The sequence below is a fragment of the Emys orbicularis genome, chromosome 10 (genome assembly GCF_028017835.1).
Source record: "Emys orbicularis isolate rEmyOrb1 chromosome 10, rEmyOrb1.hap1, whole genome shotgun sequence".
NCBI classification, from domain to species: Eukaryota; Metazoa; Chordata; order Testudines; family Emydidae; genus Emys; species Emys orbicularis.
The window spans coordinates 13496257-13519521 of record NC_088692.1 but is presented as its reverse complement, the minus strand read 5'-3'; the positions used below and the strand labels follow the sequence as shown (position 1 = coordinate 13519521).

At 45.1% G+C, this 23265-nt stretch overlaps 1 protein-coding gene across 1 annotated transcript in view; it reads right to left on the bottom strand.

The window, feature by feature from the left end:
* The window catches only part of PRKAR1B (protein kinase cAMP-dependent type I regulatory subunit beta), a 128333-nt gene extending 111048 nt beyond the window's left edge, over positions 1–17285 (bottom strand). Inside the window, exon 1 of the mRNA XM_065412334.1 lies at positions 17109–17285. Coding sequence (XP_065268406.1) covers positions 17109–17285 — 177 coding nt within the window. The remainder of the gene's footprint in view (positions 1–17108) is intronic.
* Between the last annotated feature and the right edge of the window lie 5980 nt (positions 17286–23265).

The window sequence follows — 23265 nt, the reverse complement described above, 5'->3', positions numbered from 1 at the left end:
AAAGTTCTGTGCATCTCTAATTTTAATTAATACATGTTCACCAACATCAAACTGATATATTTTTGAAGAATTTCAAATATTAATAACCCACACTGCATTTTTAACTTCATGTAATTCTTCAGTTGTATAATAAACTCTGTTCATTCAGAGTGGCCAAAACTATATACAGTTTCTCCAGACACTTGACTGCAAACCTAAAAATCCATACTCCTTCTAAGAAGACAATATTCTGCTAGTAAACACTTTAATTCTGAAAGTACAATAAAAGGTACACTATTAAAACCAGATAGTCAGGTAAATAATTATATAATGTTACTTTGCACTTACACTTTCTTTTCATACATGACATATACTACTACAGAAAATGATTTATTTGCAATGTCTGAATATTACACACATGCTTTTTCTTGTTTTTTGTACATTGTATAATAGGCATTTGTGAAGAATTAATAACTAATATGTCCCCTAGTACAGTACAAATTCGTAAAAAGGCTCAGTGAGGTAAAATAATATCACAGTTCACACACCTCTTAAACCCAAATACAGTATAAAACAAAAAATATTAAATAATTATAAAAGTGAGTTACCATATGATTCATTTTAAAAAGAAGTCTCTTCACTACAAACTCTCTTTATATAAGCAGCAGACAGTTGACTGGTTGGCTTTTCCATGTGCCGCTATTTGTAGTCTAGGTATGCTTTCCATTACTGAACTCAAGAGTGCTTTTTGAAAACAAAAGCATACACTGTGTCCAGGGTATTGCTCTCAAATAGCCATCTTCCTTATATCCTGGGGTAAAACTACATAAACAGAGCAAATATTTTGAAGGAAGAACAGACTCTCTTAAGGTTAGTTCAAACACTGATCATCAGACATAGCTTGCTATGAATGCTTGTACAGAACTCACTTTCAAGTAAACACCTCACCATTCTTTTGTTGGCATGACAACAGGCTTTCTCACTCTCTATTGGAATGGCACAGAGAATTCACAACAGCAGGGAAATCATATTTCCAATTTAAAATGATAGTCTATGGAGAAAATAGGCATACACACTAGACCACTGTATAATAGGTGGTAGTATAGGATCAAATCCAATAGCAAGCACCTTATTTTCTTGACTTTTACACTAGTAACTGCACTGACTTCAGTGGAATTACTCCAAACGTACACTGAGGTAGCAAAAGGAGACTTGGGCCTGAAATGTGTTAAGTCACGACTACAGTGGAACCACATCAACACACCCAGAAGTTACAAATCCACATCACTGCCTTACAATAATATAAACCATTTCATCTACAAGGAGTGTGATCCTACTGCCACCAAAATCATCTGGGTCCTGATCAAATATCATAAAATTCAAGGCAGTCCATAGTATTGCCAGCAAATTCAAAGGGAGTTGGACTGTGAACTTGGAGTACTGCAGTTGGCAGCTTGGGTGGATGTAGGATTAGGAACAAAAATTGGAAAGGGAACAAGAAATGTCATCCTTGCCTAGAATTTAAAAAAATAAAAATGTAAATGTCTGCAGTGGCCTGTTTATCTAATGTATGTGTGACTGTAGCTAAGGAACTTGTCCTGGGAGGTTTTGGAGCATGACACAAAAGAATTTAGTGTGCTGACCTCAAAATAATAGGTCATTTAGTTCTCCAATTAGTGTTTTCATAGGGTATGAGCCAAAGCATTGCAACTGGTCACAATGCTGAACAAGTGTTTGAGTTAGTTCCTTCCTTTCATACTTCAGTTCAAGAGTATGTTTCCTGACCCATAGACTCTCTTCTTTCTGAGCTGGTACATTTTCAAGGAGATATTCATTTTCAGTAGTTCCTCCTCCTGTATCTGCTTTTCATGCTCAGTCATTGTCTGAAAACTCACAATGTGAAAGCATAGAGACCTATGACACTTGACAAGGTCCAAATCAGTATATAGCTTTACAATAACATTCCAGAAAGACTTTCAAAAGCAACGCTGGCCATTAAGTTTCATTAAGTGATTTCCACTTTGCTCCCCACAAGTTATTCACTTCGTTCTAAAACTGCCACCCACAGAGAGTGCTCTCCAACTGAAATATTTTCTCGTTTTCCAAGTTTAGTCCTCAAGAAAGGTTCCTAATTGATGGCCCTGAAGTCTGTGTCCTATTTATCCACAGACAATGTACAACACTGTTAATGACTGATCAATCTTCCTGATTTTTGCCCCCAGAACTGACCCGGAGTGATCACCGCTAGGAAGGAGAAAGTAATTCAGTTTTCATGACCATTCAGTTATTGCTAGAGACTGCCACCTGGAATTATAAAGATTAGAACTGCAAAAGACTTATTAGGTCAAACTATTCACTTTGCTGGCAGTGCCGGATTGATCTCCTCAGTATGGGACTCATTCCAAACCTATTGAAGTTGATGGGAATTTTGGAGTTCTCTACCCCATTCCTCTGACTCTGCAGTCCTCACGTCTCTGACTGCCTTTCTGTCAGCTCCTCACAGATGTCCCCCCTCCATCTACATCTCAACAGGGAGAAAAATGAACTTATCTTCCCATCCAATCCTGTCATCATCACCACAGACAACTCCACTATCTGCCCCATCATATGGGCTTGTAACTTTAGTGGGGCTTTTTGACCCAATCCTCAGCATTGCCCCACCTACATCCAGGCTGTTAAATGCTGTCATTTCTTCTTCTATGGCATCTCTGAAATCTGTCTTTTAATATCCATCCCCTACCACTAATGTCCTTATCCATTTCTTACGCTATGTCTACACTACAGCCTATGTCGGCAGAATTTATGTTGCTCAGGAGTGTGAATAAACCACCTCCCTGAGTGACATAAGTTACACCGACACAAGTGCCTGTGTGCACAGCGCTATGTCAGTGGGAGAGCATCTCCCGCCAACATAGCTTCTGCCACTTGTGGAGGTGGTTTTATTATTCCAACAAGAGAGAGCTCTCCCGTCAGCAGAGCGTCTTCACCAGATGCGTTGCAGAGGCGCAGCTGTACCAATACAATGATCTAAGCAAAATACTATTGCCAAAACATTCCTCTCTTCTTTGACTCTACCTACATCCCGTTCATCTTTGAATCCCTTCACTGGCTTCCTCTTACCTCTTGTATCGCATTAAAACTTGTCTTCCACTTCAATGCCTTGCAGAATCTCATTCCATCACCACCATTGCCCTAGTTTCTTATATATACTTCACTATAAAGTAGCAAGGTTACGTTACAAAACACAGAAGGTATTTTCAATGTTTAAAAGCTCATATTACCAAACAGAGAGAACTGTAGCCAAAGGTTCTGCTTTTTAAAATCCAAGCCAAGTATACATCTGTATATATATCTAGTATGTGAAGAAAAAATCACCTAAAACAGCTTCACTTCTAATAGGCCTGGTCTACACTAGGAGCTTATATCGAATTTAGCGCCGTTACATCGAATTAACCCTGCACCCGTCCACACCAGGAAGCTACTTAGTTCGAAATAGAGCTCTTTTAAATTCGACTTCTGTAATCCTCGAAAACGAGAGGAGTAGCGCTAAATTCGAAATGGCAATATCGAATTAGGCTAGGTGTGGATGGAAATCGACGGTAATAGCTCCGGGAGCTATCCCACAGTGCACCACTCTGTTGACGCTCTGGACAGCACTTCGAGCTCGGATGCTCTGACCAGCCACACAGGAAAAGCCCCGGGAAAATTTGAATTCCTTTTCCTGTCTGGCCAGTTTGAATCTCATTTTCTGTTTGGACAGCGTGGAGAGCTCAGCAGCACTAGCAACGATGCAGAGCTCTCCAGCAGAGTTGGCCGTGCAATCTAATAGAAAGAGGGCCCCAGCATGGACTGATCGGGAGGTGTTGGATCTCATCGCTGTCTGGGGCGATGAGTCCGTGCTTTCAGAGCTGCGCTCCAAAAGAAGGAATGCAAAGATCTATGAGAAGATCTCTAAAGCCATGGCAGAGAGAGGATACAGCCGGGATGCAACGCAGTGCCGCGTGAAAATCAAGGAGCTGAGACAAGGCTACCAAAAAACCAAAGAGGCAAACCGACGCTCCGGATCCCAGCCCCACACATCACGTTTCTACGAGGCACTGCATTCCATCCTAGGTGCGGCCGCCACCACTACCCCACCAGTGACCGTGGACTCCGAGGATGGGATATTGTCCACGACCGGTTCCTCCTCGGAAATGTTAGGTGACGGGGAAGATGAGGAAGGAGATGAGGAGGACGAGGCAGTCGACAGCGCTTGCACCGCTGATTTCAACGACAGCCAGGAGCTCTTCATCACCCTTACCGAGATCCCCTACCAACCGTCCACAGCCCTTACCCCGGACACCGAATCAGGGGAAGGATCAAGCAGTGAGTGCTTTAAACATCTAAACATTTCATTTTAACATAAGTGGAATATTTATATTGTTAAGAATGGGCTTTTCAGTCACTCAGTTAAACATAGAAACTTTTATTTATAACAAAACAGGAATAATAACTATTTCAGTAATTTGTTGTTCATGATTTATTTGGCTTAGTAAACTTTTTACTACTAACTATGTATAGAAAATCAAGTACTGTCCGGATATTCATGATTAGTCCACAACACGGCCCCTCCACTCTGTAGTCCGTTATGCTCAACTTAAAGGAAAAGGCGGTCAATGTGCCCGGGAATGGACAGACAGTCCTCCTGGGATAGCTCCGCATAGCTCTCCTGGAGGTACCGCTCCAGCATGCGCACGAGGTTCAACGGCAGGGCAATCTTGTTTGGTCCCCCGTGGTAGCACACGTTCCCACGCCATGAGTCCATGAGGTAGTCGGGGATCAGTGCGCGGCACAGCATGGCGGCATATGGCCCAGGCCTCTGCATGCATTCACGCAGCATCCTTCCCCTCTCGGTCTCCGAGATCCTCATGAGGGTTATGTCACACATGACGCCCTGCTTTAAATTAGGGAGGGGAATGTTAGTATTTAGACTGCTTTACAGCCACGCGGTGGAGGCGGCAGAGGGGCAGCATACAGGGATCTTTCCCGGGGACAGCCGCGAGGTGGTGGGACAGGGGCAGAGCTCATGCTTCCCTGATTGCTGCCAGCAGAGAGTGGCCTTGCATTCAGTGCGAAAGGAGCCCAGTGCTACTATTACATGTTTAAGCTGCCACAAGTCTACGGCTTACCATGTTTGCCCGCAGCAGAAGTAGAGGTGTCCTGCAACGCTTCTCTGATCGCAACTGCAGGACCCCAGACACATAAGGCGAGGGCCGAAAATTCGACCTTGTCCTGAGTGCGCATGTGAAAGGTGCAGTGCATGGTGTTGTTCACAGAGAAAGACTATGCTCTTTGTTAGCAACTTCATTTATCTGGCTCAGGAATTTACTCCCTTTTTCCCATTCCCACAGACACATCTGCGACTGTCTCCCAACCCAGCCTGGCATCACACTCCCAGAGGCTAGCGCAGATTAGAAGAAGGAAGAGAAAAACTCGTGAAGACATGTTTTATGAACTTATGGAGTGCTCACGAGAGCAGGCAGCCCAGACGACACAGTGGAGGGAGAACTTGTCACAAATGCACAGAGCAGTCATGGAACGGGAGGAGAGGTGGCGCCAGGAGGACCAGCAGGCTACTCAAACCCTGCTTGGACTAATGAGGGAGCAAACGGAGACGCTCCGGCGCCTAGTGGATGTTCTGCAAGACCGGAGGCAGGAGGACAGAGCACTGCTGCTGTCTATCTCTAACCGCCCTCCCCCGCCACCAAGTCCCACACCCCCCTCACCAAAAGTACAAAGAAGGAGGGGCGGCAAGGGCCATTAAAACTGTCAGTCGGCCACTGCACACTGCTGCAGCAATGGAAGGCTCTCGTTCCAAACTTTGAAAAGTCCTTTCCTACCCATCTCACACTAGCCCATGTCCAAGTTTCCTTCCCCCCCCCTTTTCATGTGCGGTTCGTAATAAAACATCTGTTTCTGTTAAGTACTGTTTCCGAGAGTGTCTTTTGGAGGGGATTCTGTCTGAAGGGGGGGAAGGGGTTTGTTACTTGGACAGGACAGTCACCTGTAGCAGGCTACAGAGGCGGGGGCAGGTCCAGCATCAGGACACATACACAGCACAGTCACCAGTTACCCTGGTCAGTCTGGGAGGCGGTTTTCTTGTTCTGGGGTGCGAGGGGGTTGATCTGTGACTTTGTGTCGGGGGAGGGCAGTTAGAGATCCTATGCCGCGGTCCTTATCCTGGATCACAGAGCCACGCAGCAGGGGATCTGTTACCCTCCACCCCCTGCCAGAAAGTCACTTGGCCGACACATACATCCAGTCCCGCCCAGGACTGCTGGCAGGCTGCGTTGAAACAACCAACGCAGCACTGCGGAGCCTGTCATTCCCGGACTTTAGAAGCATCATTTGCATCAAAACAGTAAGCCCGCCCCCCGCCACAGTCTGCGTCCCCGGTTTAAAACATTCCCGCGAAAACAGTAGAAAAGGGAACCTTGTTCATTAAGAGAACAGAACAGATTTTATTTGTTGGGAAGGTGGGGAAGGGGGTATGTAACTTGGAAGGATAGTCAACAGTAACTGGGTAAAGAAACGGGGGCAGGTTCAGCATCTGTGTCCACAAAGTAAAAAGTCACTGTAGACCCTGTTCAGTCAGGAACCTGGCTTTCAAAGCCTCCCTGATGCACAGTGCGTCCCGCTGTGATCTTCTAATCGCCCTGCTGTCTGGCTGGACGTAATCAGAAGCCAGGCTATTTGCCTCAACCTCCCACCCTGACATATAGGTCTCCCCCTTGCTCTCACACAAATTGTGGAGCACACAGCAAGCAGCTATCACAATGGGGATATTGGTCTCGCTGAGATCACAGCGAGTGAGTAGGCTTCTCCATCTGCCCTTGAGACGGCCAAAAGCACACTCCACCACCATTCTGCACTTGCTGAGCCGGTAGTTGAATAGTTCTTTCCCTGAGTCCAGTGCGCCAGTGTAGGGCTTCATGAGCCAGGGCATTAGCGGGTATGCAGGGTCCCCGAGGATGACTGTAGGCATCTCCACATCCCCAACAGTTACTTTGTGGTCCGGGAAGTAAATACCTTCCTGCAGCCGTCTACACAGACCAGAGTTCCTGAACACCCTAGCGTCATGAACCTTGCCAGGCCATCCAACGTAGATATTGGTAAAACGTTCCCGATGGTCCACCAGTGCTTGCAGCACCATGGAAAAGTATCCCTTTCTGTTTATGTACTGGCTGGCCTGGTGGTCCGGTCCCAGGATAGGGATGTGAGTCCCATCTATAGCCCCACCGCAGTTTGGGAATCCCATCTCGGCAAAGCCATCTCTGATGAGCTCAACGTTTCCCAGGGTCACTACCTTAGATAGCAGTAGCTTGACGATTGCCCTGGCTACTTGCATAACAGCAACCCCCACGGTAGACTTGCCCACGCCAAACTGGTTAGCGACGGACCGGTAGCTGTCTGGCGTTGCGAGCTTCCAGAGGGCTATGGCCACTCGCTTCTGGACAGTCAGGGCTGCCCGCATCCGGGTGTCCTTTCGCTTCAGGGCAGGGGACAGCAACTCACACAGTTCGAGGAAAGTCCCCTTCCGCATGCGAAAGTTGCGCAGCCACTGGGATTCATCCCAGACCTGCAGCACTATGCGGTCCCACCATTCCGTGCTGGTTTCACGGGCCCAGAATCGCCGTTCAACAGTATCAACAAGACCCAGTGACAGCGAGATGTCCTGGGCGCTGGGTCTCATGTTCTCAGAGAGGTCGGAGCTAGTGTCCGACTTCATGCCGTCACGGTAGTGCCGTAGCCTCCTCTCATGATTGATCTGCAGCTGCCTCTGGTACAGGTGGAGGAGAAGCTGCGAGGCGTTGAGAACTGCCACAACTGCAGCGATGGTCGCAGCGGGATCCATGCTCGCACTGCTGTGGCGTCCGCGCTGTCAGTAATCAGAAAAGCGCGCGAAATTATTTCCCGCCGGCGCTTTCAGGGAGGGAGGGAGGGAGGGAGGGCTTGAGTGACGGACGGATGACGACAGGCGCCCAAAAGCACCCTCGACACATTTTTTTACCCAGAAGGCATTTGGGGCTCGACCCAGAATTCCAAAGGGCAGGGGGGACTGCGGGAACTGTGGGATAGCTGCCCACAGTGCACCGCTTCCAATGTCGACGCTTGCCCCGTTAGTGTGGACTCACAAAGTCTCACAAAGTCGAATTACTGTCCTTAGTGTGGACACACACGTTCGACTTAGTAATATCGATTCCACATAGTCGAATTAACTAAAATCGAAGTACTCTCGTAGTGTAGACAAGGCCATAGATAAACATCACTTCAGATTGAACTGCAAGGATATTTTGCTGCACTTTTCAGCAACATCAATGCTTCTGCGTGAAAGTTTTCAACTTTGCCAATATTACAGGATGTACAATGCCAAATCCACAGCTGTTTACTTACAGCCAGATTCTGTTATTCTCATTTATACTGGGGAATACCTAAATCCACAAATAACGCCATTGAACTCAGTGAGACTATCTGAGGAATAAGGATTTATTTAGTGTAAGGGTGGCAGAAATTGGCCCTTAGAGCACAGGAAGAAAAAATGATAATTTCTGTGAGGTAAACCATGAGGGCGCCTCAAAAACTCCTATTTGTGGTAACGCTCCTCAGTTATCCATGTTCCACGACACCTCACTGTTCTCCCCCAACATGCTTCCAATGTATTTACAGTGCGTTAGTAAATGATGGAGGTACCAAAAAGATGTGGTTCTGATCTGATAACACTCTGCAAATCAAATTGGCATCCTGAAAAATCAGTTCCTAAATTTCTTTGCTTGCGTTTACTGATTAAATGATACTGCTGAAAAGAGAAGACTAATAAATGGAGAGAAAAAAACAAAATTATGGATAGAAAATGACACATTAAGTCTGTGACACTACTTCCTGGAAACTCATCAGGCTTAGAAACAAATTTCTTTTTCATGTTCTGTAGATAATCTCCATTCCCAAGTCCCTGTGGCATTTCAGAAACAAAATTACACAGTAAATTACTATCATGTATTATTTATATAGCACTCACATATAGACACTAGGTATGTGGCGGACGGGATGCAAGAAAAGTAAGTTGATAACTTCACCATTTGCTTTAAGAACATCTCAATAGTTCCACAGGTTGGTTTAGTTTCTCTCTGATTCACTATCACTTCATGGTGTAGGGGGAAGGGAGCTGGGGTTAAATGGGTTTTTGGATTAAGTGAATTCTAAGAAGGAATTTAAAGTAGGAGGGTGTTGGCCCACAGTAGGCTGGGTTGAGGATTCATGGATAGTAGGCCATATGGAAGAAGACATAAAGATGGGAGATGGATCAGTAAAAAACGAGTAATTAGTAAAGGTGCTAGGGGACTTTAAATGGGGTCAGGGTTGAGTAGACTTGTTCTTCATCAATATCCTTTTATCACTAATATTTACCCAGAAAGGCTGCAAACTATTAAGCTCACAAGGTTTTGCAACAGACCTTTCTTTTAAAATGTCACTGATCAAAACAGACATAATTTGGTGCCATGTGTCTTTAAGATTTTTCCTTTGAAAAATCCAGATTTACTTAATTTTTTTTTTTTTAAAGCACAACTGCCATAAGCTTCTGGTGCTTCTCTAAATGCTATTCTTATAGGTAAACAATATTCCTCCAGAGTAGATTTGATGTTGGTGAACCAGAAAAAAAGTTTTCTTTTTTGTTCTTACGCAGACTCAGTGCTTGAAAGTGAGCAAGTACAGCCTATTAGAGGCACCGAGTGGAGGCAGTTAGTTAGATTTCTGGGTGGGAACTCAAGAGAGGGGTAGTTTTTGTAATTTTAAGAGGAACCCCTAGATATTAAACCTGTCTCTTGTTGCTGCTGACACCACCTGGCAGAATGGTTAGAGAAATATTGTTTAAAAGCACTTGATAGTGTCTATTTACTTTAAAACCAAACTCTCTCAGTCTTGCCCAGTTTCTTAAACATGTTTCAAGGTAGATCCAATTTATGCCAATTTTACATTTCCATTTTATTTGTTATTATTTCTGTCTCCCATTCACTTTATTTAGAGTGGTTAATATGGGCAAAGCTGTTTGACACAGCTTTAATAGCCTGATCCAGACTTTTCCCAAAGCATCTTCTACAACCAGAAGAAAATGAAATAAAGTAATTTAGAAATTAGGTTAGTGTCCTTGATTAAAGACACAATGACCTTTTGGCCATGACTAAACTAGCAGCAGCCTTACTTAAAAGGCTCTTGGGAAGCCTTGCCCAACACACTGACAGAAAGGATATGGGGAAAGACAATTTAACATGCATCACAGGAGAAAGGAATGGAATCTTTCATCTGTCTGCATTCTAAACTTTGACCTTACATGAAGAGTCGGTATTATATAGTCACAGGCATTTCACATGCAACAGCAAACCAAATTAGTGAAAGTATAGCTAAGCCATGTAAAGTAACAGAACCAAATCCTTGACGAGAAAAATCAGCGTAGTTCTAGCGCCAGTGACATCAATAAGAGGAGAGTTCGACCAACTCAGAACTCTTTTGAAATTAATTATCACAAGCAGTACCTGTGTTGGTATTCACAGCAGGCAGACCAGGCACTGAATTTGAATAAAGACTGAATTGCCCTTGTACCAAGATAAATCTACACTAGGAATCCCTGATCAGTTTTTAAGCAATCATGCAATGCTTTTACCAGTGGTATAAATTCTAGCATAAACCTAGCATAGGGATTTTTGCCACTGTAACATCTAACCATTGCTGTAAAAATACCTTTGCCCAGTCTATGCCAGAGCTTATACTGGAGCTAAAAAATGGGTGTGAGGTTCCCTAATGTAGACAAGACCTTAGAAGTGGTCTCTCTAAAACAAGGGGGGGCATTCTGAGTGCTTGCACCTCTTCTGCCTTTGCTATAGATAAATAAAAGACATCAGTCTCCAAGAATGTCAATTATAAACATTAAAAATCTCATCCACTACTTACGGCAAACTAGGCCTGCATTGAATCTGCATGCTTATGCAATTCCCACAGATTTTGCTGTATGCTCTTCAATTTCAGCTTTCTTTTAAAAAAAACTGAAGCTTTTAGCTGTTCTGAATGCAAAAATAGCTGTCGCAATGTAAATCAAACTACTGCCATTTTACTGAGACTGCAACAAGACAGAATGAAGGAATAGCACCAAGAGAGGTGTGAACTTGCCCTATAAATTTTAACAATGGTACGTTTACATTTAAACAGTTTCAAGCAGACTATGAGCCACGACCAGCTGACTTCCCTCTGAAGCACCCAGCATTGGCCAGTGTCAGAAGATAGGATTCTGGGATAGATGGACCTTTGGTCTGACCCAGGTTGGCCATTCTTATGTTCTTATTACTTTAATTTGAGTATGAATGACTCTTGTCAGATCCGTGGATATTTCTGAACTGATGCTTGTGCCCTTAAAATGCTTATTTTGAGGCACTTTAGTTTAGGTAGAATTCTGTATACTTGAGAAATGAGTCAATAGCAGCTTATCTTTTGTTTGAAGAATTAACAAAAAATATTGCCGTAGCTTTTCTCCAGATATAAATTACCCCAAGTAACAGTGATGTTACTCCTTATCAAGCTAGCCAACCCCCAATCCAGTTTTCCACTAGAAATTAAATTATTTTCTAATCCGTGCTATGGTGGCACTGCTAGGGCCATTGAATAGGGAAGATGTTGAAAATACCATTGTGCTGATGCCGAAAAACAATTAAAACCCCAAAATGAAAGCACTACACTTGAAGAGAGCTGGGTCACATGAGGTTGTAAACCCCTTTCAGAATAGCAGAGGCCACTGAGGGAATCAGGAGCTGGCAAGATATTTAAACAAGTCTTAAAATTCTATCACAAACTGATGAAATTCTGACACTGGACAATGACAGATCCAGCACTTCTTTTGGACTTTATTACCTTAATTCAGCAAGGTACTTTACTCATGTGCTTCCAGTTACTTATGTGCTTGTCTCATTGAAGTCAATGTTTTTTGAAAGTCAATGGGACTACTCATGCTTAAAGATAGGCATGTGCTTAAGCACCGTTCTGTATTAGGGCTTTAAAACACTTGATAATCAGAAACTAAAAGCAAACGATACATCTCAAAGTAAGGGCAGATAATGAGCAACTTTCCCTCAGAGTCTGCCAATGAATTCCAGTCCAGCAATTCCCCACTTAGAGAATTGGGAAGGTATTATCAAGGACAAATGTAAACTAAGACATGGAGTTAAGTGATGCTCTAATTTATTTCTGACACATGGTTCTTAAAAGCACAATTTCAGAGATTCAGGTTTCCCTAACAAGTAAAATAAGTTACTACAACTAATATGTATTGCTTTACTTAACAGAGACCTCCTCTCTCCTTGTGTGATATTGCCACAGTAGCAATCAGTTAACATGCTCAAACTTGAGCCCCCTCAATTTCAAAGAGAGTGTGTTGTGCAGTGACTATCCATATTCTAAATTATCCAAGGTAACAAAAGTGCAACTCAGCCAGCAATATAAAATTGTTTATAAATGCAAGAAAAAGTTAGAGACAAATATTGGTACAAACGGGATTCACCTAAATCCTAATCATATCTAAAAAGTAAGCCCCAAAGTTCCTACAGCTGCCCCCTTCTAAATGTGTCATTTTCCTCCCCACCTTGTTTCTCCTCTTTTTCCCCCCTTCTGTTTAACAAAAGCCTTGCTTAGCCAGACAAGACAACTCCATCCTTTGCAACATTGCTGTAAGTCTGACCAGAAAGGCAAGCTAAAAGCAATGCCTTTAAACAGCCTGTGTCAGCTGACTTGGGCGATGGGTCTGTAAAACTGCAGTGCAGATGTTTGGGCTCAGACTGGAGCCCAAGCTCTGGGACCCCTCAGGGCCGCCCAGAGGATTCAGGGGGGCTGGGGTCTTCGGCGGTGGGGGCACTTCGGCGGCGGGTCCCGGGGCGGAAGGACCCCCCACCGCAGGTTTTCGGGGCACTTCGGCGGCGGGTCCCAGAGCGGAAGGACCCCCCGCCGCCGAATTGCTGCCGAAGACCCGGAGCGGAAGAAGCTCCGGGGGCCCGGGCCCCACTAGAGTTTTCCGGGGCCCCCGGAGCAAGTAAAGGACCCCGCTCCAGGGGCCCCGAAAAACTCTCGTGGGGGCCCCTGCGGGGCCCGGGGCAAATTGCCCCACTTGCCCTCCCCCCCTCTGGGCGGCCCTGGGACCCCTCAAAGTGGGGAGGGTCCAAGAGCCCAGGCTCCAGCCCGAGCGTCTACATAGCAATTTTACAGCCCCGCAGCCCAAGCCCTGCAAGCCCAAATCAGCTGACATGGGCCAGCCTCTGGTGTTTAATTGCAGTGTGTAGACATACCCAGAGTGGCTGATAAGATAGTATGCTCTGCCTGCCATTTCCAGCAGCTAGGATGCAAGCAAGAATGAACATTAGAGACAGAAACTAGGTTCGCTCTTTTGCTATCCTTTCTTTCTCCCTTGGTGTGTGTGTTTGCTTGGTTTTGTCCTAAAGGAAACCAGACAAGTTATTTCTCTTTTCCGCAAAAAGGACAGTTAATACCATCTAAAAAGTCCATCAAGCAGAGGTATCCCCCTATAAAAGCTTCTATATAGCTAAAGAGAATGGGAATAAAGGAAATTGTTCAAATGAAAACCTTAATTAATTCTTTACGTTCCAAATGCTTTAACTGTTTTCTGTCCTTGTTTGTGTGCTCAACAAAAGGTTAAAGATTTTTAATGGCAGTTGTTACAATGTGAATAAGCCAGCAAGAACTTTCCATGGAACCCCAGACCACACGTAACGGTTTAATACTATAACAGTAAACAAGGGTTTTATTAACATTTTATCCTTTGTTGGGCAAGAGATATTCCCTTAGCAATACTATAGGTGTGTTCTCTGTGACTAATGTTTGGCTTAGACAACTGCACCTTTGATCCAACAGACCCAGGATTTGTTTACATTCCAGGAATGCTGCAAAGTCCACTTTTTCTTCCCTTGGGCATTTGGGGAGGAGGTGGCTTGGAAGAAATGGACTGTTTGGGGCTGTACTCGTTATTGGTTAGGCTATTTTATTCTAGTTTGTATTAAAAACAGGATAGAATCTTTTTGAAGTAATTCTCTTGACTTTTGTTTACGAATTATAAATCGCCCCATCACAAGCCATCAAAGTGCAGGATTCACCAGTTTTGCACTCTTGGGTCCTGATTCTGCATGTGATGCCCAGAGCCCATATGGAACCTCACTACTTTAATGAGGTTCCATATGGGGACAGGGATTCTATGACGAGATAACTGGCTCTGTGGATGAGGGGAAAGCAGTGGACGTGTTATTCCTTGACTTTAGCAAAGCTTTTGTTACGGTCTCCCACAGTATTCTTGCTGGCAAGTTAAAGAAGTATGGGCTGAATGAATGGTATATAAGGTAGATAGAAAGCTGGCTAGATCGTCGGGCTCAATGGGTAGTGATCAATGGCTCCATGTCTAGTTGGCAGCCGGTATCAAGCAGAGTGCCCCAAGGGTCGGTCCTGGGGCCGGTTTTGTTCAATATCTTCATTAATGATCTAGAGGATGGTGTGGACTGCACCCTCAGCAAGTTTGCAGATGACACTAAACTGGGAGGAGTGGTAGATACGCTGGAGGGTAGGAATAGGATACAGAGGGACCTAGACAAATTAGAGGATTGGGCCAAAAGAAACCTGATGAGGTTCAACAAGGACAAGAGCAGAGTCCTGCACTTAGGACGGAAGAATCCCATGCACTGCTACAGACTAGGGACCGAATGGCTGGGCAGCAGTTCTGCAGAAAAGGACCTAGCGGTTACAGTGGATGAGAAGCTGGATATGAGTCAACAGTGTGCCCTTGTTGTCAAGAAGGCTAACGGCATTTTGGGCTGTATAAGTAGGGGCATTGCCAGCAGATCGAGGGACGTGATCATTCCCCTCTATTCGACATTGGTGAGGCCTCATCTGGAGTACTGTGTCCAGTTTTGGGCCACACACTACAAGAAGGATGTGGAAAAATTGGAAAGAGTCCAGCGGAGGGCAACAAAAATTATTAGGGGGCTGGAGCACATGACTTATGAGGAGAGGCTGAGGGAACTGGGATTGTTTAGTCTGCAGAAGAGAAGAATGAGGGGGGATTTGATAGCTGCTTTCAACAACCTGATAGGGGATTCCAAAGAGGATGGATCTAGACTGTTCTCAGTGGTACCAGATAACAGAACAAGGAGTAATGGTCTCAAGTTGCAGTGGGGGAGGTTTAGGTTGGATATTAGGAAAAACTTTTTCACTAGGAGGGTGGTGAAGCACTGGAATGGGTTACCTAGGGAGGTGGTGGAATCTCCTTCCTTAGAGGTTTTTAAGGTCAGGCTTGACAAAACCCTGGCTGGGATGATTTAGTTGGGGATTGGTCCTGCTTTGAGCAGGGGGTTGGATGACTTCCTAAAGTCCCTTCCACCCCTGATATTCTATGATTCTATGCACTTGTGCACATTGCAGGGCTGAGGATCTTATGTTGCTAGTAACACATTGGACCTGATCACCCTAAATGCTTCTACTCATTGAGGGACCACACAGCTCAGTTGGATCTAGGGTGATTGCACATTTAAAGATCCAGGGCCCCATGCTCCCTTCTGCAGCTATGCTTGGAGGGAATCCTGTCTCCACAGAGGAGAAAGTTCTTTGCAACATGCTTCCCCTCTTCCTTCTCATGCCAAGATAGCTTTTGGCAAGCTCTGTTGCGTTCCAGCTGAGGATGTGCTTATCAGTGCTGCTTTTCCACATAAAGGGCAACTGCCCTTTATGGGAATTTAGGACCAAGTCTGCCTGTGACCACCTTATGAAGGCCTTATCGGGGGGTAACTGTCTACCCCAGGTGGCTGATTATTAGGTCCAGGTGCTCATTTACTAAAGATTATCCAAGCTTAGTTAGAGGAAAACTCTAAATGGAGACAGGAAGCTCTAGTAGGGAGGAGCTCCCTGGAGAAGGCTGAGCAGGGAGCCTAGAGGGTGAGCTGTCTGTGGAACCCACCAGAATGGGGAACCTGTAAGAGGTGCTCTTAGAGAGGGGAGCCTTGTAGGAAGAGGGATGCAGTCAGCAGGTATCCTAGGAGGCCTGGTCTCAGCCAGGGTCTACTAGACAGTGGTCAGAGGCTTCGCCTGGCAGGGATCACCTGCTGTCCCTGGGGAAAAGTCATAGTGGACTAACCTCCCCTCACTCCAGAGAAGGCTTTTACTCTGGTAGGGGCAAGAGTCCTAACTCCAGAGGCAAAGACTGGAACTGAGAGAACCCTTGAAGAGTCTGGGTAAAGGTGAGCACTAGAATCAGATGAGAGACAGATTGACTAAGAATGACCCAGTCATGCAGCTGAGATGTTGGGGTGAAAGTTTTGTTTATGCTCTGTACTGGCTTTTCTGTTAATAAATGAGACCCTCCACAAGGAGGTGCTTCTTAGCATCCAACGGTCTGTTTGGACTTCTTGATTCCCACGGGCGTGGGAAAAATCAAGTAAGGGTTCATCTGTGAGGGGGCACACCAGATCAGCCAAGCAGGATGACATGCCTCTACACTGTGCAACGTGCCTTTTCAGAGCAGTCAAAGTATAGACAGTCCCTATAAGCACCACTCCTGCGGGACTTGTGCTCTCCAGTATGGACACGAGTCAGTGTGGTCAAGTAGCAGATTGGCCCCTACACATTTCCCAAGATCTACCCAGAACTTGGAGACTCCATGATGGGGGTAAGGGCAAACTACACCTCCTGACATTGAAATGAATAGGAAGAATCCACACGTTGCTCTGTTATGCAGGTCCTTCTGATAGAAGGGGAGAACAGGGCCCTGTATGTTATAATGCTATACATTTTTATAACTCTCTGGATCAATTTTACCAGTCAGTGCAATTGTCCTTGCAATCTGCTGAGAAATTATAACCCTTATCCCACAAAAAGAAGTTGTGCCTGATATCAGATACTGCACTGGACGTATGCAAACAAAAGTTTGTTTCTTAAGAGCTTTTTTTAAAGGGTAACTACTAAAGCAGAATGCTAAGAAAAAATGCACCCAAATATACGAAACTGTAAGAATATTCATACACTTGGAAACTGAAAATAGAAGCCACATGAAAGTCACTGACCTTTTCTAATTTTTCAAAATGTTCTCTGAGGAACTTCATTGGCCGGTCTGGTTTTGCGATGCAAAGGTTTACAATGCACTCTTTCAAAATCTGTTGGATGTTATGCTTCTGAACATAGAGTTCACATCCCTTCAGACTCTCATCTTCTTCCACATTGCAGGAGGAAGAAGCAGCCATCTTCAGGCTTGTAAACAGAAAACAAACGTAGGTAAGAAAATGGTGCAATTAAGATATCAAAGAGAATTCCTGAAGTCTTTTGTCAAAGCAATTTGAGAGAACTAAAGTATTTTAATATTGTACATCTTCTCTTCACAAGCTAACGATTCAGCACATTTCAATGTTGTGGCACTTCACATGCAAATACTGAATCATGTCATCTCTACAAAATCAACATACCAAGAATTACAAAAAGAGCATTCAAATTATTAGACATTCTTCAACATTTGAAAACAATGGTGCAATAAATCATGCACAATATGAGTTTTAAAGATATCTGCCAGATGACAATTTAGAGTACTGTCCCCATCGGTATACAAATGGAGTCTAGGTCCCTCTCTTGAGGGTCCTAGATTTCTGTAGAAGATGGAGGGGCATTGGTCTCTAGTAAAATACTTTAACACTCTTTTTAAAAAATATATATGGGGCAGCTCTCTTGCACCAAAGAGGAGTTTGGTGATGAAGGAAAAACATGTTTGATTCCTCCAATTAATGTGTGTTCACCCACTACAAAAGAAAAGGACATATGTTTGTGGTCTATTAGATTTATATTAACTTATATCAGAAGATAATTTAAGTTTCATCACCTCTTCTCAATTCCCAGCATCAGAGCATCTTTTGAGGTTTGCTTTCAACGCGCAGGAATGTTTCACGAGTGGACAATTTCAAACAAGAGGGATTTTTTTTTTTTTAAAGAAAAACAATAGATGAGATGCTTAAATGCTCCCTTGGAACAAAAACGACACAGCAAAATCCTTCATCACAAGAGCCAGATGCTCTTATAAACCTGGCTCAAAATGAATCTGAAACGAGACAATTCTCCCTCTAACTAACTGAAACTTGGGCTAAGGTTGGGGATTATGTCTTAAAGCTGATTTGGAGGGAAACCCCTTCCTCCCAAGAATTCATTTTAAAGCAGTTTTTAAAGCATCTCCCTCCAATGGGAGAGAATTTAGCTGTGCGTTTTACAATGAAGTGGGAGAATCTCATGCTGGAGTGGGATTTGTTTTCGGATGGGGGTGGGGATAGGAAAGGGGGCATCTCCTCTCCTTTCAATTGTCCCAGTGCCAGAGATGACATCCCCTCCCTCAGAGCATCTCCCAGCCCTTGTGAATGGCACCATGGGGGGAGGGAGAATAAGCAGCCCCCTCCCCTGCCTCCATCGCTAGCACCAGGCTTTGTGCTGCAATAAACCCATTGTTGCTGGGGAGCAGCTCCAAAGCCGGGGGGGCTGGGGGGATGGAGAGGGAAAGGGGCTGTCAAAACCACAGAGGAAGGAGGACGAGGAACGGTGCCAACCCAGGCTAGGGGACAAGAGGAGCCGTGGGGGAAGGATGTGGAGTCAGAGGGCCATATATAAATACCTGAGTGGCTGGAGCAGTGACAGCAGCGGCTCTTCTCTCTCTTCCCTTACGCAGGGGGGTGGGGGCTCCTGTTATTCTGCGGTGCAGCCGCCTCCTCCTTCCCTGGCGGCTGCTGCTACCCTTCCTCTTCCTTGACAGCACTGGGAGGTCTCCAGCTGAGGGTTCCCCTTCACCGCCCTGCCCCCCAACCCCAGAGAGCTCGCCTACAAAGCTCGCTGCAGCAACTCCCCTGCAGGAAGTCCCGTCTGCTGTCAGTCACGCATAAGCACAGCCTCCCTCCCCACCTCCTGCAGGCAAAGCAGGCTCTGATCCTGGGGGGCTCGGGGGCAGCAGGCGAGGGGGGCGAGGCACCAAAGGAGGGGCACGCAGCCTGCCCCAGGGACCGCAGCGTGTGTGGGAGAGGCAGACAGATACGCCCGGGGAGGGGCGCCCCCTCCCCCCAGCCTGGGGTCCCTAATTGTCAAAGGGCCCTGGACATCTGGATCTTGATTTTTGGGGTGGTGCTTAGGAGATGGAGAAAAGGGCCAGAGGAAATGGCACATGTGACATCGGTGCCGCTCTGTGACAGGTATACCCATCCTCTGTTTCTATGGCTCATAACCTGGGAGTCTTGCTGCATCCCCAGCTGCCCCAATAGCAGCAGTTGCCAGGGGTGCTTATGAGCTGCTCTTGGCACCAGGGCTGCATCCTTTTGGCTGCCTGTGCCTTTGTCACCCCGGATTAGATTACGGTAGTGCCCTTGACTTGGAGTTACACCTTGAAACTTCTTGTGCAGAAAGCGGTGGCTTATCAGCAACGTCTCCCTCCATGTGCACATGACACCTGTGCTCCACAGTCAACAGCTAATGTCCAGATCAAGCTGAAGGGGCTGAGTTTGACCTATAAAGCCCTACCTGGTTTGGGGCTTCTCACTTTCAGAAACTGCCTCTCTACCCTGTGATATTGCAGCAGTTGTCATCCTGTGAGGTGCTCTGGCTCAGAATTCCAATGTGCTACCATTCTGCTCTACATAACTTCTTATACAACCCTCATCAGCATAGTACCTGAGTGCCTTCCAGTAGTGCCATAAGGAACGTGACTAATCTGTGTCATGAGATACATTTTCTTTCCAGGAGTGGAACCATGTGCATAGTATAGGTTCTTGGGGTACCCAGGACTGGGCATCACCTTGTTACCCTCTGCCCCAAGCATGAGAGAGACTTGCTTGAGCTTAACTGGGTGTCAGCTCCCTGATGCTACCAGCCTGTGAGCCACCCACGCACTCTCCTCTGGGCTATGCCAGCCCTTACTTTGCCTTGCAGGTTAACAATAGGTGCATCCCATCCCAGAGCCCCTTTGAAGCATTTCCCTATAGTGTCCAGCTCCTTATCCACCAAACACTCCCAGAAACAGCAGGTCTGCTGTCCCCAAGAGGAAAGTGTACACACCAGCTTGTATGATTCAACTCGGGATCAGCCCCTGCTTAATATCCCAACACTTGGATATATTTATAGTGAAAACAACAATATGTTTATTATCAGAGTTAAGAAATAGTAAGAATAATGAAAACCAAAGGTTACATATAGAATAAAATCATAACATGATTTCTAGAGACTAAACTTAACAAGCTAACCTTCTGTCTAAAGGAATTTATTTCACTGCAAATGTCCTTTGCAGCATTTTAACCAAGGCCCTTTGTGATCCCGTTTTCATGAACGTAATCACACGGCCTGATTGCTTCCTAGGAGGAGAATGATCTGGTGTTTTACTTGCCTTCTCCTTATATCCCCAAAAGTTCACTGTCTGTACCAGAATCAAGATAACCTCTGTGGCTTAGTTTCCACTGTGCTGCCTCTCGGTTGATTTCACATCCTCCCATTGACTTTATATGTAAATGACCAGAGGTGAAAGTAAGCCGGTCCGGTCCGGTACGGCGTACCAGCAAGAGCCAGTACGCCGTACAGGACAGGACCGGCTTCCGTGGCGGTGATTTAAAGGGCCCAGGGCTCCAGCCACTGCGGGGAGCCCCGGGCCCTTTAAAGCGCCACCGCTGTGGGGAGCCCTGGGCCCTTTAAAGTGCCGCCGGAGTTCCGGGGCTCCCAGCCGCCTCTGCAGCTGGGAGCTCCGGTGTAATTTAAAGGCCCTGGGGCTCACAGCCACAGCCGGAGCCCCAGGGCCTTTAAATCTTGAAAGGCCCCGCCTCTTCTGGTTGAGGCCCCGCCTCTTCCAGTTGAGGCCACACCCCTGCTCAGGACTCCAGCGTACTGGTAAGTCCTTTAAGTTACTTTCACCCCTGTAAATGACTCTCTATGCTGTTAACTTACAATGTTTAATTTACATGCCAACAGACAGGTGAATAAACCTCTTTTGCATGACAGAAAGCCAGTTTGTCAACTCTGCCTTGATACACACTTTAAAGCAAATTTTCAGTAGACATACATAACTCCTTGCATAGTATCGATACATACATTTCACAATGATATTAATGATCATTGTGATTCTGGCTTTTCTTTAAGACTTCACATGCCATATTTTGTTGAACCAGAATGTACATACCAGAAATCTTGCCAGCTGACAGTGAAGGGTTCATCGGTCACAATAGGATTTTGTTTTGGTAGGGCTTTGTTTTGGTTTTTTAAATATATGTGCTGCTATGTAGTTGCAGTGTCAGAAAACTGTGTCTTGCACTTGGAACTGAAGGTGGGAATGTTTGTGATGGTCCTCAATTCCCCGGGGGAGTTAATTCCAGTCTCTCAAACCAGACCCTGAGAAAGCTCTGTCTCCAAAGACCAGATTTGGTAACCTTCAGGACATGCAGCCTATTCTCCCAGGCTTTTGGGGGGGGTGGGGGTGGGGAAGGGCAATTAATTTGGGGTGAAAGGAAGCTGTGATGGAGGCTTAGCCACAGTCAGCTAATGTGTTTTGTCCACAATGGATGGCAGTAAGTGGTGTTAACATGCTAATTAAAAGATGTGAGATAACACTTTTTCTAACACACTTCCATTTTCCCAGTATAGACATACCCTCAATAATCACAGGGTAAAAGGTTAATAAGAGGATATCTCAAGGATATAAACTAGGACAGCTGGTGTTTAATAAACCCATTAATGGTTTAGAAAAAGGGGACAACAATTAAGTGGCAAAACTGGCAGATAATACAACATTATTTAGGCTAGTCAATAGTAGGCAAGACTCTAAAAAACTCCAGAGAGTCCTAAGCAAGCTAGGCAAATGAGCAGCATAATGGCAGATGAAATTCAGTATCAGTAAATGCAAGGTAATTTGAAAAGAGTAATTTGAATTACTCATAAAAATTGCTAGGTTCTAAATTAACTGCAATCACTCAGATACTTTGGTATCTGGTTCATACCAGTCACACATCTTCCCAATGCACAGAAGTGGTCAGACAAGCACTATGCTGCATAAAGAATGAAAGAGACACTAATACAGGAGCAGGTATAAATACATGAAAAGATGCGAGTTGCCTTACCAAGTGTGAGGTCAGTCTAATGAGACAATTCAATTGACAGCAGGCTACCAAGGGAGGAAAAATAACTTTTGAAGTGGTAATGAGAGTGGCCCATTTCAGAGAGTTGACAAGAAGGTGTGAGTAACAGTAGGGGGAAATTAGTATTGGGGAAAATTAGGTTTAGGTTTTGTAATGACCCAAGCACTCCCAGTCTTTATTCAGGCCTAATCTGATGGTGTCTGCAGAACTGGAATTAATTTGCAAACTGGACTCACATCTTTTCATGTATTTATACCTGCTCCTGTATTTTCCACTCCATGCATCTGATGAAGTGTTTTTGTTGTTTTTCCTTATGGGCCAGTTATTCCATAACTGTTCACTATGGGATATCATGCAACTCTTTTAGAAGCATCTGGTAATGGCTACTGTTAGAAACAGATAATACACTAGATGGACAACTGTTCTTACCTAATAGGGCAGATCCTATGGTCTCTGATTCATTTGATGCATTTTGTAAATGTTTATTTTTTGAATGTGTGTAATGTGCCTAGAGTATGGGATAGACACAATTAAAAGACTAAAGGTAACATTTTCATATGTATCTAAGGAGCCAAAGTCCCATTGAAAGTCACTAAGTGACTTGGGCACTTTTGAAAATTTTATCCTCTACACAGACAGGACTGTTCTGGCCTTTTCTCGGGATCAGGTTAGGCTGTACTCTCCTTCTGTTGTTGATCACTACACTCTGCACAGCTCGCACTGTTCCATAGCCATTCATGCCTGGCCAGTAGATCCACTGCGGGGTTCATCTCAGGCATGCTTAATATCCAAGAGTGTATTATGTATCTGTCTCATGATGTTAGGTCTTAAATCTGCTGGGTTTACTGCTTTGTCCCCTTTAAGCAAAATCCCATTTTGCACACATACCTCATCCTTTCCCAGTGATAGAGGGTAACCTCCTGTGGCTCTTCCGCCTTGCAATCTGGCCACCCTTGAAGTATTGTTTTACTCCCGGTAGTATCCCGTCCTGTTCAATGCTTTGGTGGTGGATTGCCTGGAGCCTCCCACCAGATATGCAAAAGTATTGTAGCATGATGATAGACTATCTCCTATTCCAGTCGTTCTCAAC